This window comes from Bicyclus anynana, chromosome 7 (assembly GCF_947172395.1).
Source record: "Bicyclus anynana chromosome 7, ilBicAnyn1.1, whole genome shotgun sequence".
In the NCBI taxonomy this organism is placed as follows: domain Eukaryota; kingdom Metazoa; phylum Arthropoda; class Insecta; order Lepidoptera; family Nymphalidae; genus Bicyclus; species Bicyclus anynana.
In genome coordinates, this window is record NC_069089.1 from 2,662,934 (window position 1) to 2,680,482 (window position 17,549).

Sequence of the window (17,549 nt, forward strand, 5' to 3'; positions counted from 1 at the left end):
TGAAGTGGAGTCGTAACTTCAATAACTAGGGAGTTTTTTTATTACAAGTTAGCGCTTGAGTGTGATCTCTCTTGATTAAAGTCTGATGTCTATGCAGATTAATGGTAGTGCGCTAACTTAGTCATTTAAATTCAAATTCTTTTATTGTAGGCTAAAGCCGGAATTATATTTGCCTGACGTGTCGTGTCGTGACGCATAAGAATCGGTATCATATATTGTGAATGGCAACGTTTACACTTGCAACTTGTGTTGTGACATGTCGTGATGGCTCCTGATGTGTCGCACCAGACCTGATCCCGGTTAGCGTTAGAGCGGCGGGCTGAAACGACGTCATCACGACACGTCAGATTAATGTGCGCGCGCGGCAGTGCTGTATTGTGACGCTGTCAGCTTCATATGCGTAAAGAGCTGCGGCTGCGGCTGTATTGATTCCAAACATGGTCCTGATGCGTAAGGATACGACATATTAATGTAAACACTTTCACACACTTTCACACATCACGTCATGACACGACACGTGGCGTCACGTCAGCCAAATATATCCGCCTTAAGGCGGAATTATATTTGTCTGACGTATCATGTCGCGACGCATCAGAACAGAAATGTATGATACTGATTCTGTTCTGATGCGACACGTCAGACAAATAAAATTCCACCTTTAGTTTACAAGCACTGGAACGACGTGTATCACTTTTAAAACGTCAAGTCTATTAGCAGCACTAGCACCGGTTCAAAAGGAAAATCCTTATTAGAAAAGCCTGCATGAATCAGGTGTGAATATTTAAATTCCTTGTCATGAACAAATTCATAAATCTGATGATAATGAGAAGACTATCTCCTTATTAGGAGAAGGGGCAGGAAGTTTTATTCCTTTTAAAATACCTCAAGATACACATAGAACAATTAAGAAATAATTAAAGTATACCAAATTTTCAGCCAAAAGATGACACTTGAAATTGATAAAGTAAAAGAAAATAAATTAAGCTGCTTTTGAAAAGTCAATTAATGTGATAAATATTTGAAATGTTTCTAACCGACTTCAAAAAAAGGAGGTTATCAACTCGTCGGAATCTTTTTTTTATGTATGACCACCGATTAGTCGAAGACGCCTAAACCGATTTGAAAAATTCTTTTTTTGTTTGAAAGGGAATATGCTTTCCAATTGGTCCCATAGAAATCATGTCAGAATCTGATGATGGGATCCTGGAGAAATTGAGGGGAACTTTCGAATATTATGGAGGCAATTAGTGTGTTTGTTAATGTTTTCATTAAGTATTTTAAAGCATTATAATTCAATGAAAGTTTGGTGTCGATCTGATGATGGAGTCAAAGCACAGACGAGAGAACTCCTCAACGGTTTACAGTAGCTCCTTGTGTTTGGGCTTGATTAATTTGTATTGATGAGAACTTAACATCTAGATGGGTTGTGACTGACATTAGGGGTCTGGTAATGGAGACGAGGGACACTTATTTATTTTGAAATAATTTCCTGAATAATCGCTCATGTTTTCTGATGATTTCAGTAAATCAAAGTAATAAAAATTGTCTTTAAAGTCTGTAGTTTTTTCCCCACCGCTGAAAGCTAAAAAAGTGTATAACCATTTATTTTTTCTATCACCTAATCTACCAAATGTCATAGATTCCCATTACGCTTTAGTAACTACAAATTTAGCATCCCGGGCTCCGTTACTATTATTATATATATTAGTATGACGTTTACAATTACGTGACAGACTGTATAATGAATTTGTTAAATAAACGACCTTCAGGGACCGTATACCTTCTGAGTATATGATTTAAATTTCAACTTGATACCTCCATGTACTCCCGAAATAAAGTGTCCTGACAGACAGACAGACGGATAACAAAATGATCTTAACATAAAGGGTTCTGTTACCTTTTGAAGTACGGAACCGTAAAAAGAAAGATTAAAAAAAATAAGAAGAGATAAATTTTCAATCAAACTCATAATCTTATAGTAATCTATTTATTAATATTTTAAATAAGTTTTATTAAATCAATCAATATTACACAAAGTTATTTGCCACCAATCACACGTTACTAGAACAACCAAAAGGTTTATCTTGCTTGCAGCTTGCATCTTTCCATGGCCACAGATTTATTTTCTGAATTTCATCGCAGCTACGCATTTCATTTCTGAAAAGAAATAGTGATATTAATATTATAAACGCGAAAGTTTGTATGGATGTTTGTTACTCTTTAACGCCGCTACTACTGAAGCGATTTGGCGATTCAAAATTTGGAATGGAAATAGATTTTACTCTGGATTGACACATAGGCTACTTTTTATCCCGAAAAAATCCATGGTTTCCCGAAATTTGCGAAAACTGATGATTTTGATATGAATGTTTGTTACTCTTTCACGGCTCGACTACTGAACCGAATTAGCTTAAATTAAGATAGGTATTATGATATATTATAGCTTAGATTAACACATATGCTACTTTTTATCCCGGAAAAATCCATGGTTCCCAAGGGATTTGTGAAAAACTAAATTTCACGCGGACGAAGTTGCGGGCGTCCGCTAGTATTTTTATATTTTTAAAGAATATTTGCCTTATCTTTTAAATATGACCAATATTCTCATTACCAACTAGTCGGGAAAGACTGTATTAGGAGTGCGTACTGCAATAGTCCAACAGGGTGAGAATTGAACCACCACCCCTCGATAATGAGTCCGACTTTCTTTACCGTTGAGCTATTGAAGCTCTAAATTATACCCTAGGTTGGGATATATGTTTAATATCCACTTAACTTGCATGAAGAGTTTTGCGCCGACGTAAACCTGAATTTATCGATAGGTATATTTTTTTTAATATTTGTCATAGCTGTCTATTTTTAGGAGAGTCGTGATAGCCCGGTGGATATGACCTCTGCCTCCGATTCCGGAGGGGTGTGGGTTCGAATTCAAATCGAAAAAAAGTTGTGTGCATTTTAAGAAAATTTATTTTAAATATCACGTGTCTCAAACGGTGAAGGAAAATCATCGTGAGGAAACCTGCATACCAGAGAATTTCCTTAATTCTCTGCGTGTGTAAAGTCTGCCAATCCGCAATGGGCCGGCGTGGTGGACTATTGGCCTAACCCCTGTAATTCTAAGAGGAATCGAGCTCAGCAGTGAGCCGAATATTGGTTGATAATGATGATGATGATGACCCATTTTTAATGTTCCTGGTCCCCTACAATTAATCGATAAAATCTATTGCTGAAGACTGCATTAAAATCCGTTGAATAGTTTAATAGATCAACGAACATACATCGTAAGCTATTTCATACTATGTAATGATGATAACAGGTACTATGATACAGAAAACACTCCAAATTGATCATAAGTTACAAAACCTTACCCAGGCCCAGGTAAGTAGAAAGCCTGCGGTTGGATCTGGGTCACTTTGTCCCCTACGGCGCATAAGAATTGAGCTATAGACGCTTTCCTTATTTCCAGAAGTTGATCTGTAAATAAACAGGTATTATCATTATTATCGGCCCATTTGAATGGCCCTCTACTATGCTAGGCCTCCCATCATTAATTTATTTACTAAACTACCGAAAAAATAATCAAGCCCAAACACAAGGTAGCTACTGTAAATCGTTGAGAAGTTCCCTTAAGTGTCCCTCGTCTCCATCACCAGGCCCCTAATGACAATCACAACCCATCAAGATGTAAAGTTCTCATTAATACAAATTAATCTAGCCCAAACACAAGGTAGCTATTGTAAACCGTTGAGGAGTTCCCTCGTCTGTGCTTCGGTTCCATCATCAGATTGACACCAGACCTTCATTGAATTATAGTGCTCTGAAATACTCAGTCAAAACATTAACAAACGCACTAGTTGCCCCTATAATGTTCGAAGTTTCCCCTCGATTTCTCCAGGATCCCATTGTCAGATCCTGATATGATTACTTTGGGACCAAAAGAAAGAAACCCTGTCAAACAAAAAGAATATTTTTCAAATCGGTTCAGGCGTCTTCGAGTAATTGGTGAACATACATAAATAAAAGAGATTCCGACGAATTCATATCCTCCTCCTTTTTTGAAGTTTGTTAAGAAACATAATTAAAAGATCAACTGCTTTACATTAGGAGTAGGTACATACTAACAACTGTATCTGGACTAATTTGGAACGAAATTTGTACGCAATTTTTTTTACCGACTAAACATTTTAATAACTTGTCAACTTTAACTTTTTAAGCACCTTGGGCACCAGCCAGACTAAGCTGTCAAAACCTTTTTTTTTTTTTAAGTGAGGAAATCCTTATAGATACCTTCTATAAGGATTTCCTCAAGCATGTAGCTTAAATCAGACTTCAACGGACTAAAACCCCACGGTGTTCCAACTCGTCACCTGGTCTGGGCCACAGGGATGTTTTCACAAGCGACCGCAACCCAGCCAGAAGTAGTTAAGATATTGAATAAAAAAAAAACCACAAGCAAATATTTAGCTAACCATGCTATTACACTGACCTAAAGTAAACGCATTGGGTCGATTAGGTCGCTCATACCAGTGTCTGTCAGACACCAGCGTCCTGATCATCTGCTCCACAACGATACAGTAGAAGGTGTAGGGGGCCCGACCGCCTGCTACGTGCTTCTCCAGCCATATACCAGCCATCAGGTCTATGTCTTCCAAATGCTTGTATCTGTTTTTAAGCATTTCTACTCTCTGGAGCAATAAAATTTGTTAAGAATACATAAAATCAGTATATTTTTATGTTAATAATAATACATATATCTTTTTGAAATCGACAGCAAGCTAATTCTCTACCTTTGAAGGCAGCCACTGACGTCATCCAATAAGCTCACATTCCTGCATCGTTAACGGATCGGCATGATATCATGCGCATGGCGATCATCACACGAGCAGTTTTATCGGCTGTCAACGTTAGCGCTGCAGGCATGTGAGCTTATTGGATCGTCAGTAGCTGACTCAAAGTATGCTAGTCGACATACTTATACGAAATTGAGATTCTATGAAACAAATGTCATTCGGTACCTACTAGTGGATATCATACAGTAGGCAGATGACATTTCTAAATTGATTTGATGTTTATTTTAATAAGTTACTAGCTGACGCTATAATAACTTAACTACCTATTTTACCGGATACCAAAAATTTCCATATGTTATGTAAATTTTGTAATAATAATAAAATTAGCATACTATATTACTGTGCTATACAATATTATTAAGACAAAAACACACATACGTAGGAAACTTTAAATTTTAATAATTAATTTTGTACATAAAAACAACAGATAGTCAGGGATACGTAGTACATTTTTTACACCTGATTACTAACAAGTTAATTTTTCGTGAGTAGGATCTCCACAACTTGTTTTATTTTACTGTTGCTTAATTAATAATTATACAATATAACTGAAACAACTTCGCGAAAAACTAATTTTTTTGACCTTTGACCATGAATAATTTTTTTTCCATACACGGGAATGATGGGAAACTTTTAAACATAGTTTATAATAACGTTTAAACATAGTTTATAATTGTACTGATTTTCAGCTTGTTGGGATTTTATGCACCTTAGAAAGTCTAAATTGACCGGACTATTATAATAATTTCAACTATTTACATACCTCAGGGTCAATGACATCGAGTAGATCATCAAAGCTGCTGTACTTTTTACCAGAACAATATTTTCTGTATTTGACGTATGGCGGGAACCCAAAGTATCTGTTTTTGGTTAAATCACTGGTCAAGACATCCGATGCTGCCTGATGAGGACCCATAATGGTTTCAGCAACCTAAAAAAATGTGCATTCTTAGCTACTTATTAATAGTAAACTTTACGGTTAAACAAAGTTATTAAAAAACATTTTTTTTTAAATTGAATCTCTGGCGAAGTTGTTAGTGCTGTGGTTCTTGGTACAGAGGTCCCGGGTTCGATTCTCAGCTGAGTCAGTTCAGGATTTTACAAGTATATTCTTTAAATTAGCCAAACTGCGGCCAAACACATTTTTTCCTCGCAAAAACTACTCATTCATACAAACCATTAACTTAATACAGTTAAATTTAGCGTATAATATCTTCGTTATTTCTTAACCAATTTTGATTTTCTTTTTGTTTGAATGTGTATACTTCTGAAGTGGTCCCATTGTCGCCATATCAGGTTCTGATGATGGGATCCTGGAGAAAACGAGGGAAACTGCCTGATATTGTCGCCATATCGCCTGATATTGTCGCCATATCAGGAGATATGGCGACAATGGGACCACTTCAGAAGTATACACTTTCAAACAACAAAAAATCTTTAATTTATTTCTTATCCCAATTAAATAACAGGCTAGTACTCGTAATAAAAAAAATAGAGGTTAGAGGCTGAAATGCTTGTTCAGCCCCGCTGTAGAGTGGTAATAAGATAGTGTTTTGAGCAAGAGCAGTGAAAAAGTAATTTGATACTTACATCTCGGTCGACTATATGGTCGAATTTCCCACTAGGCTGTCGAATCGCGCCCTGAACGATGTAGTCGATGTTGTTTGCTACGTACCCGGTTCTGAGAGTCAAGTTCACCACTTTGATCTCCTTAACGAAGGTACCGTCTGAATCATACATCCTGAAAAATTACAGTTCTGTACATAAAACTAAAAATTTTAAAAAACCTCCCGAAGTCATGAAATTACTTATATAATGTATAAATACACCCAGACACTGGAAACACCCATGTTTATCACATAAAAGTATTCTTTAGTTGTGGGAATAAAACCTTTTTTTTTACTTTGGTACAAATAATGTATCATTGTCTGTACACATTTGCCAGGACGAGTAAGAACTCTTCGACGGGTAAGACACCCTAAAAAAATGAGAGTTAATTTCGTAATTTGTTATTGTAGAAAGCTCAAAAAAGCTCAAGTAAAATGTAATTTCCAAAAATCTTGGCGAATCGTCACACTTGACAAATTTTCATACGCTATGATAAAACAAAACTAATTAACTACGGTTAAAACAAATTTTAACTAGTCATTTACCATTACAAATATCGTATAAACTTTTAGCGGACTCAAAAGCGATTACAAAAATAAAAAATAAGAAAAAAAAGAAAAAATCAAACTGTAACTAAAATAAGACCCTAGAATGGCAAAGAATGACCTTGAGTGAAGTCACGCACTTGTGAACGGTAAACACACCGTTGAGTAACTAAAATAAGACCCTAGAATGGCAAAGAATGACCTTGAGTGAAGTCACGCACTTGTGAACGGTGTGTTTAGGGTTAAAGGATCCTTTGACTGTTAACAAACACTTCCCTTTTCCACTCAAATCACTCTCCCCGCCTATCCCAAGTAACCCATAAAGAATAACACAACAAGAGATGTGAACGGCTCAAACGCCACGAGCACACTGAAGCCGTCCGTACCGCAAGTCGTTGCAACGCGGCGATAACAAACCATACAGCAAAATTGCGAACGCGGGGTGATTATCAATTCTTCTTCGGGATGGTTCTTTTAACATTACTTCTACAAAAATCAAAAAGAAATACTAACTTCAAGTTCCCTTCCTGTACGGTATGGGCCCATCGGAGTACGAACGGAAACTCCAGCGATATTTGCGGAAAAACTTCTTCGTCGTACAAATCCCTGAAGCCTTTGTATGGTGATAGTACACCGTCTCGTACAAGATTGTCGTAACCTACAAATAAATATTAATAGTACAGTTAGCTACAAATATTAATAGTACAGTTAGTTATTAATAGTACAGTTAACGGGAGTAAAAAAGTTTAACTTTTGTCTGTTGGCTTGGTTGGCGCATTCACAAGTTTTGTCTTGGTCATCAATCCTTTTTCGCTCCCTCCCAATTTTTCGCTCCCGTTTTTCAATTGCAAAGCAAAACTTTTAATCATTTATATATTTTTTTCTCTTATTTCTTTATTTATCCTTTTTTTTAATTTTTAACAATATTAACACAAAACACCATTAAAAATTTATAAAAAAATAAACCCTCGGGACATTTGAGTGCCCAAGCAACCGTTAAGTCCTTTAATTATTATATTCGACTACCAACGATATTTTATGCTTCAGATATGGCACCAGTGTCTAGAAACTGAAGACTAAAGTAGATTATAATAATAATTAAAGCATTGAACATCAAATGATTAAATGTTTTGCTTTACAGTCGAATATCTGACTAATCACTAATTATTTCGTTTTTATAGGATAGCTGGCGTTTTTCATATTAATAATAATAAAACACTTTAATACACCAAAAAACAATATTATTATGAGTATATTTAAAAAGGCAATTTTAATTCATCCATACATAATTTAATTACACTCAAGGTAATGGTTAACAAAAAGCAATGGTTTAGTTTATATGATTTTATTTATACTAAAGAAGCTGACGCCCCGTGGTTTTAATCGCGAAATTTCAATTACCGTCGGAATATGGGGATTAAATAAAGCCTATGTTGCTCGTTAAAAATGTAGCTTTCCAATTTTTAAAATGTTTTGTGATATTTTTCTAAATTAATATTTGCTTTCAAATATGACCAATTTCCCATTCCCCTCCAACTATTCAGGAAAAACTATATTGGGAGTGGATATGACAATAGACCAACGGGGCGGGGATCGAACCACCACCCCTCGGTGATGAGTCCGACCGCTATGGCGTTGAGCTATTGAGTTAAATAGTTTAGATTAAAAATTAAAGTCACAGAAAAAGTAATTATTATTAATAACAATTATAAAACACATTGCGTTTTAAACGTACTTTTTGACAAAAAACAGAAGTTAAAAAAATAAGTTTTCCGGATTAATAAGTAAGTACTCCTAGAATACACTGTTTTAATTATTATTTATATACAGTACATTGTAATAATTTTAATTCAGCACGCAACTGTAGCAGGATATGTGCATCACACTAATTGTTTCTTAATTATACCACAGTTTGGCAAAAATTAAATAATAGATTGATTACGTTATATTCGAGAACATTCGTTGCTATGTTTAAAAAAATAAACAATACTAATCTTCTTCTTGATATATAAATGCGAAAGGCTCACTCACTCATCAAGATATCTCGAAAACTACGTAAAAATTTGAAATTTGGTAGGGAGGTAGTTCACAGCTGGTAGTAGACGGATTTTGCGACGCGGATTAAAAAGGTGTAAGTCGCGCGCATCTCTAGTAGTAAATAGATACAAATTATATTGAACTAAACCTATCACAAGTTCAGTCAGAATATCTTCGTCATTGTCATAAACTGGAAAACTTTCAGTTTTTATAAAATTTCAGAGGTCTGGCAACACATTATTTCTTTCTAGCCATCTACTTAACCAATTTTCAAAACCTCAATAAAGGTGAATGCCCACCGGTCAATACAACGTCGGTTTCTTGTAGTACATAATATGTTTTCTGTGGTTCTGTTTGTACATAGGTTACCGGAGACCTAGGGACACCTCCATTTAAATGTATATGGAGATGTTAAAATGATGTACAAATAAGGATCTGGTTAAATTAATGGCATAATAAAAGTATGTTACTCGAAGAAAAAAAACATTTTTTATATCACTCTTCTTGATAACTTAAGTAACTTTTGAAGTTTATTAATTTGCTTGTTTTTTTTTTTTCTGTAATCAAAAAACTTAACAAACAAAAATAAACAAGCAAACTAAAAATAATAAATAATAAATAATAATAAAAATAATAAGTCTTCAAAAAATTTTATAAAACTTAGACTGTATAACGATCTTTCCTTGTTCCCAATGTGGACAAATTAAATATGTTATGTATTAAAAATGTCGTAAAATATTCTAGCAAACGTTTTTTCTTAAAGTAACGATTTCATTATTAAAGTAGAATTATCGAGTTTTTTAGATATTGAAGTAAATTGCCGGTGGTTAGGATAGGCCAAAGTTCTGGAATGGCGACCCCTCACAAGTAAGCGCAGTATTGGTCGACCCCCCACCAGGTGGACTGACGACATCAAGCGAATCGCAGGGATTCGCTGGATCCAGGTAGCTCAGTATCTTTATGTTTAGAAGTCGCTACAAAAGGCCTCTGTCCTGCATTGGACATCCATGGACTGATATGATGATATGATGGTAGACCAGGGTCGAGGATGGGCATTCCTTTTTTATAGCAGACTAGGAGAACCCCACGCCCCATTCCCGTGGGATAAAATATAACATAATATGTCACTAGCTGAAAAAGTAGATTCCAATTGGTAAAATTGTTGTTTTTTTTTTAAGTTCACGAGATAGATTATAATCTAACGGTATTTACAATTTCACATTGACATTCATGAAATAAATACTTACCCATTATGACCGGCATCAGCTCATAGTAATAAATCTGGTTTGTAATAGCTATGACTATGTCCCTCGTTTGGAAGAATATCCTTTCATCATTCCAACAGGGGTTGAGTTTGCCCAGCTGTGTTGCTATACGATTGTGTAGTCTCCATGTCCAGATTAGGAATAAATTTATACCTAAAACACTATTGTCTCCGGGTTCCGCTGAGAAACAACAAAATATAAAGTGTTTGTTTAATGTTTCATTAATATATTGTTAGGTTTAATAAACGTGGATCAATGAAATTGTAAAAATTTTGACTACTGTAAATAATATCAATATACGATTTTATAAAAAAGCAACTGCTGAGCAGCTCTTCTCAGTAAAACCTGCCTTCCGAACCGGTGGTAGAGTCTTTACCAATAGTCGTTCAAAAGTGCTTGTAAACTAAGCTTATTTTAAATAAATGAATTTTGATTTTGAACTCGAGAGTAATAATAAAATTTCAGGATCTACAGAGTGTCCAAAAAACTATACGAGTCATTATTTAGTTATGATCAGTAGTTATAACTCAATTTTTAAGTTAAGTTAAGACTTAAATAGATAGTTACCCTCGCATCGAAAGAAAAAATTCTTCACCCTCTTTACAAAACAATCTTTCTAATTGGATGCTTAGGTTTGCTATAGAATCTAAATAAATGCATTAGATATAGAATCTTAATAAAAATCAAATCAATTATTCGTTTAAAAAATAAACAAAACGTAATTTTAATTTGGGAGCAAGGTAAATGATAACTAAATTAAGCTATGACTATACGGAACGATGGCAAGCATTACTGGTTTCGTTTCCGCGTTGTCTAAAAAATGTTCTATACGAGTAGTTTTATTCTATAGTTTTATACAGATCAGCGAGCTTATTCACTATCTTTGACGTATCTAGTTGACGTATACGAAATTGATATTCTTTGTGAAAATGTCATCCGGTGACCAAATACCAAAAAGACCAAAATAATAAATAGATAACTTACGTATATCGTGGCATCTGGTCTCATGAGGCAGCTCGTTCAAGAAACACAGATGGTCTTTGGTCTTAGCACTCGGTGGCCAAATCTTTCCCTGGAATTCTTCATATTTCAGTAACCCTTTCTCTAACAGCCTCCCCTTAGCGTTCAACACTTGCATATTGTTTCCATATACGTGAGATAAATCGAAATGTGGCGTTGCGGTCGTGATCTATAAAAGTATTATATTACTTTATTATTAAAATGATCTTAATAGATTTTGATGGCATAGATGAAGAGTTACCTATAAGCCCAAAAACCATAGTTACTGGAGTATTTAAAATTAACGCACGATTCAAAATTTAAAACACAGCAACATTGGAGTGTCTACCAATTTACAACAAAGTTTTTTTTAATTCTTGCAAGTGTGTTTGTACAATGTATAAATATTATATTTAACTGATTCTCGAACAACATTAATTGAGATCGGAGATATAAAAGTTACTAAAAAACCAAATTTCGATGCTTAGGGTAGGTTCATGCGAATTAAGTGATAATACGTATCATTGTCATCATCATCATCATTATCGTTATCAGCTGATAGACGTCCACTGCTGAACATAGGCCTCTTGCATGGACTTTCAAGCACAACGGCCTCGAGCCGCCAGCATCCAGCGGCTCCCTGCAACCCGCATGATATCCTCGGTCCACCTAGTGGAGAGTCGACCAACACTGCGCTTTCCGGTGCGGGGTCGCCATTCAAGCACCCTGAGACTCCAACTTCCATCGGCTCTTCGAACTATGTAGCCTGATCATTGCCGCTTCAGCTTTGCGAATCGCTGAGCTCTTGACTTTGGTTCGTCTGCGGATCTCCTCATTTCTGAATCGATATCGCAGAGAAACTCCACGCATAGCTGAGAACTATTATTATTACACGTATCATTGTAAGTTATTATAAATATAGGTTCCTACTAACTCTTTCTGGGGTGGTGTCGTTTTTCAAACACCCCCTAGACTGGAAGCTCTCTGGTCTGGTGAGGTTCATACACCTTATAGAAGAGAACTGATGCACTGGATCATCGTCTGGCACCTTGATTGGAATGCAAGCGTTGTCCGTCTTCCCTTTCTCTTGGCAACAGTAAGGCTTCCAACGTATGTAGTTAACTAAAAGTAGAAGAGTTATTACAGCAGTGTTGGTCATTGGTAGCCTATGTAGCTTTGGATCATGAGGTCCTGGGTTGAAGACCTTAGGTAATATGTAACTCTTGTTTCTTCTTAAAAAAAATATGCTAGAAGTTTGGGAAGTTGGTGGTATTACATCCCATGCTTCTAAGGGCATGTTCAGCCACAGACACAGATCTTATGTTATTGTTAACATATGTTCATCATCATCATTTGACAACCCATGAGTTAAGCACGAGTCTCCTCTCAGAATGAGAGATGATAGACTAGTAGTCCACTATGCTGGCCCAATTGGCAGACTTCATACACGTAAAGTATGAAGAAAATACTCAGGTACGCAGGATTCCTCACGACATTCACTGTTTGAGACACGTCATATATATTTTTTTTAAAATGCACATAACTGAACTGAAAGTGCATGCGTCGGACCGGATTCGATCTAACACCCTCCAAATCGAAGTCAGAAGGCATGTCCACTTGGCTTAATCATCATTATATCAAATTAAAGAGTCAAAATTTCCTAGGCCCTAAGGAGGCTCCATATTTCCGCTCCTATAAAATTTGGCCCTGTTGAGGCCATTTAAAATATGCTGATCAGTGATCATTGCGATGTTGATGAAAGATATCTGATACTATAACATAAAGTAAAAGAAGAAGAAGAAGAAATAGTTTGTGGCACACGAAAATAAAGAAAATACATTAAAATTGAATAATTTAAACTAAGTAATAAGCATGCAAAGGCGTCTTTACAATGTTATGATGTTGTCTTACCTGTGTCATGGACAGACAGAACATCCGATACGACGAACACCCAAAAATGCAGCAGAAGCTGAGTGATGTCATTATCTGGCACATTTCCTTCGGGCATCAACGAGGTACGCACCTGTCGTGGTAGCGGTAAGGGGTCGCCATTTTTACTTCTGCGCGGCTCAAAATCTGAAAGGTTATTCTCCTTACAATATTTAAATTTGATTAGTTTCTTAAGCAACTGCCTCGTTGGTCTAGCAGTTAGCCTGTGTGTTTTCGGATCTCGAGGTCCTGGGTTCGAAACCTGGGTCGGGCTATGAGATACTGAGTTTCTTTCTTGGAAATTTACAGATAAAATTCTCAACCTGTAGTTGGAAAGTTGATGGTGTTAAAGCACGTTAAGCCGTCGGTCCCGTTCATTATCATTAGTATCTGATAGTGGTTGTTAATGAATTTAACATTACCTAATCCGGCGTGGTGGTTCTAAGCTCCATATCCTACCTCTTATTAGGAGGGAAGCCTATTTTACGGCACGACCAGCGACTCGTCATGGTCGCATAATGCGTAAGGTCCCTAAATCCATATCGAAACAGATTTCCACGAAAAGATTGACTATTTTACCTTTGCCATACTTGGGTGGCAGTAAGCGAAGTATGGGGGTGTGAGCGGAGCCTCTGTTGGGGTACTTTAGGTTGTTACATGAGCCATCCACACGTCTTCCTTCGTAAGGGTTGCATGGTAGCACCTCGTTTACACACCAGCTGTGAAATAAACAATATATAAGTAACAAGCTAAAGACAATGTTCTAAAGAGAAGGATTAGAGATGGAGGTGGTCACGACCCTCACACATGAGGAATACGACTTACGGAGGAGGAAGTAACAAGCAGATCGGTACAGAAAGAAGTTCTCTACCCATTAAGAATAATAATAATAATAATAATAATAATAATAAATATACTTAAACAATACACATCACCATCTAGCCCCAAAGTAAGCATACAGAGTAGCTTGTGTTATGGGTACTAAGATAGTTGATATTATAATATTCATATACATTTATATACTACATATAAATACTTATATAGGGTATAAATACACACAGACACTGGAAAAAACCCATGCTCATCACACAAATATTTTCCAGTTGTGGGAATCGAACCCACGGCCGTGGATGCAGAAAGCAGGGTCACTACCCACTGCGCCACGCGGCTGTCAAATGTCAGAATGCTGGGGCATTACGAGTATAGGTTCTGGTTTGACTTTATTAGCTGATCTAGTGAGAAGCATCGTCGTTCATGCAACTTACAAAGTGGAATTCCTTTTGATATGCCCTTTAACTTCTTCGGTGCCCAAAGTGTTGCCGGTGAAGGAGTCATAGAACACTGACTGGGCGGCGCTCGCGCAGCCAAAGAGGCTGAGGATTAATATTAACATAATTACACTAGAGTTCGTTAGTATTGTTTGTACAGTTTAGCTCGAGATACTCGCACGTACTGCGCCACGGATCGTTTAACTTAACAATTTTAACCAAACTATAGCGGACGTCGTTCTATGCTCAGTGATATCGTATTACATCTAGAGATAACAACTGCGTGTTTAACTTATATGCGTCGATCTTTACATTATTTAAAAGTTTTAAAATTATTTAATAATATTTCAGTTCATGCAAACTAGCAATTCAACCATAAAATTATTATGATCAATGTTGGCTGGTCAGTAAGTACAAATGAAACCGCATATTTCCTATTTCCTTTGCTTTAATTTTTTATATTTTTTATTTGCTTTAATTTTAATTAGTTTGTGATAAATATTTGACTTTATTTTGGGAGTTAAACATGTCAAATCAAGACATTCGTCAAGCTTGTTTCAGCAATAATACAGCAAAGATCACTGTATTCACGAAAAATACAGCAAAGATTATGATAAATGTTTAAAAGTAATCCTTGTAAGGATTTGCTGCAAGTTTCTGTGATTTCACAGCCAGCTCGGTTACTACATCCACACATTTGAGTTTGTGACGGTTTGTCGAGGTGTGGCAAGCCGGAATAGTGCGCTTCTAACATAAATGTAATAACATCTCACTGCTTACATCAGTGGGTAAACCGGTTAGCAAAATATATTACTTTACAAAACTCGAAAATAAATGAAAAAAAAGTGCGTTACAATAAAATAATCCAGACATGAGATTTTATGACAATATTAATTTTGTATCTCCTTCAAACCGGAAAACATTGTGACAACTTCTGCAAATCTTTTCAGATCGATCTTTGTGAAATTTTGAGTATGTTATTAAGCAGATCTGAGAGTAAGTCTTTTTTTATTCTTTACATTATACTTAGCTCTTGATTACAATCTCACCCGATGGTAAATGATGATGCAATCTAAAATGGAAGCGGGCTAACTTGTTAGGAGGATGAAAATCCACACCCCTTTCGGGTCGCTTTACGATATCGCGTAGAAATCGCTTAGCGGTACGTCTTTGCCGGTAGGGTGGTAACTAGCCACGGCCGAAGCGTCCCACCAGCCAGAAATTTATACAGTAGAATAACGTTTGCTAATCAGCAAACGCTATTCTACTGTATAAAATTCTTACTTATTACTAACTTAACTACTTAATCAGGTAGTTAAGTTAGTAATAAGTATAGTATCAAAGAATTTCTTTTAAATAATTTTAATTTGATAGTAGAGGCAGTTATATCTACCAATAGATAGATAACTAACTGCCTGATTCGGTTGAGAAGATGTTTTAATTGTTTGCTTCACAACTTTTGTTTTCTTCACAAAATGTTAACATAAAAACGGAAAACTACAATCGTTTGTAACCGTTTAATAGGCATGCAGATTTTATAATTGGCAATTAAATTTAAATTCATTTAACATTAAAATTAAGTTTATGATTTAATAAAATATTTTATACGAATTAAAAGATAATCAGTCTTAACTTTTTATTACCTCATTTAATTTATGAGTAATTGTGACTTTTATGTGCAAATCATAAGTAGTTATTTTTAATCTTATAATTTCTAACGAAAGCCGCGTGGCGCAGTGGGACACCTGCTTTTTGCCTCCATGGCCGTGGGTTCGATTCCCACAACTCTAAAATATTTATGTGATGAAAATTGGTGTATTACGGTGTCTGTGTGTATTTATAAATTATACAGGTTGCTCGGGAGTATTTCCCATAACTTCAAGATATTAACGAGACTATTTATAGGAACCGAACTGCATAACTAATATTTTATTTACTACAAAAAGAAAAAAAAATGTTTTCATACAAAGTAATTCAAAAATAATACCGACTATCCATGTTACACACGCCTTTAGCTAACAAAGTGACAACGTTGCTTTTTATTTATTTATTTATTTACGTACACTTACAATATACATATTATAGAGACATACACAAATAATATATAACTAGCTCACATTGACTTATACGTACAGTACATCTATGACAAGTGCACACAACATTCACTATATAAACATGTAAACAGTCAAATATCACACAAGGAACCAAAGAACAGGTATTATGTAACTTAATTATGATGGGGAAGAACTCACCGACAGATGGTCGGTGAGATTTTTTAAAGACATTATAAGATTTAAAAAATATATGTCGATGCCAGGTAGAGAACGAGATAATTCATTATATTTTGCGCATATACGAGCAACGGGGGCTTGGTTTCTAGATGTGTTCTAGCGAAAGGGATATGAAATGTTTTAAAATATAAATACGTCATTATTATAAGGATGCGTATAAGGGACACATTTTAAGATCTATTTACAAAAGAAATATTATTTACTTCAGAACACATGTTCCTTGAACATTTTGAATAAATTTTTGTTAAAGAATATAACCCTAGAGTTATGGGAAACACTCCCGAGCAACCTGTATATATATAGGTATCACTCAAACATTTCAATCATCAAATGAAATCACATCCATCTCACAACACTCTCACTCACTCATTTCGCCAACTAAATATTCACGGTACATTACCGTAACATCACTTCTCATTTGTCGGAGTCGCGATGCGTCGAGCGAGGAGCTGTCAAAATCCGGGGAGCTGTCAAAATCCGGCGAACTGTCAAAATCCTGCGACTCGTCAATTGCTCCCCCATCAATTATTATTCACGCACAGACCCCGCATCTGTTTCTAATGATATTGACACGCGCCAGGGGACGGGTTTTGTTCCTAAAATAAAACTGGGGACTTATTTTTATTATTGTAATATATACTGTATATTTATTTTTATTATTATAAAAATATACCTTGAGCCTTAAACCTCACACTGGATCAAAAAGGCAGTTTTGATATTAACATATTCCTCAATAGTCCAACGTTTAAGACTCTCG

At 35.7% G+C, this 17,549-nt stretch overlaps 1 protein-coding gene across 2 annotated transcripts; it reads right to left on the reverse strand.

Annotated features, from left to right (window-relative positions):
- Positions 1-1,971: 1,971 nt before the first annotated feature.
- Positions 1,972-17,322, reverse strand: LOC112058217 (peroxidase). 2 transcript variants are annotated; one of them, XM_024098925.2, is made up of 12 exons: positions 17,193-17,322; positions 13,813-13,952; positions 13,216-13,380; positions 12,239-12,426; positions 11,290-11,494; positions 10,288-10,485; positions 7,517-7,661; positions 6,441-6,591; positions 5,614-5,781; positions 4,487-4,685; positions 3,369-3,474; positions 1,972-2,157 (listed from the first exon to the last, which is right to left on the reverse strand). In XM_024098925.2, the coding sequence occupies exons 1-12, from the start codon at positions 17,198-17,200 to the stop codon at positions 2,052-2,054; spliced, it is 1,779 nt and encodes a 592-aa protein (XP_023954693.2). In that variant the 5' UTR covers positions 17,201-17,322; the 3' UTR covers positions 1,972-2,051. The 2 variants fall into 2 exon arrangements, with proteins under 2 accessions (XP_023954693.2, XP_023954692.2); XM_024098924.2 differs by lacking the exon at positions 17,193-17,322 and adding an exon at positions 14,499-14,684.
- Positions 17,323-17,549: the final 227 nt, after the last annotated feature.

What these genes read in the sequence shown, in the direction of transcription:
- LOC112058217 (XM_024098924.2), bottom strand. Translation starts at nt 14,626, where the DNA reads ATGTTAATATTAATCCTCAGCCTCTTTGGCTGCGCGAGCGCCGCCCAG. An exon ending in GCTGATGCCGGTCATAATGG is followed by an intron (nt 7,662 to 10,287) that starts GTAAGTATTTAT and finishes ATTTATTTGTAG; the next exon opens with GTTACGACAATCTTGTACGA. An exon ending in TTCTACTTACCTGGGCCTGG is followed by an intron (nt 2,158 to 3,368) that starts GTAAGGTTTTGT and finishes ATTTCTTTTCAG; the next exon opens with AAATGAAATGCGTAGCTGCG.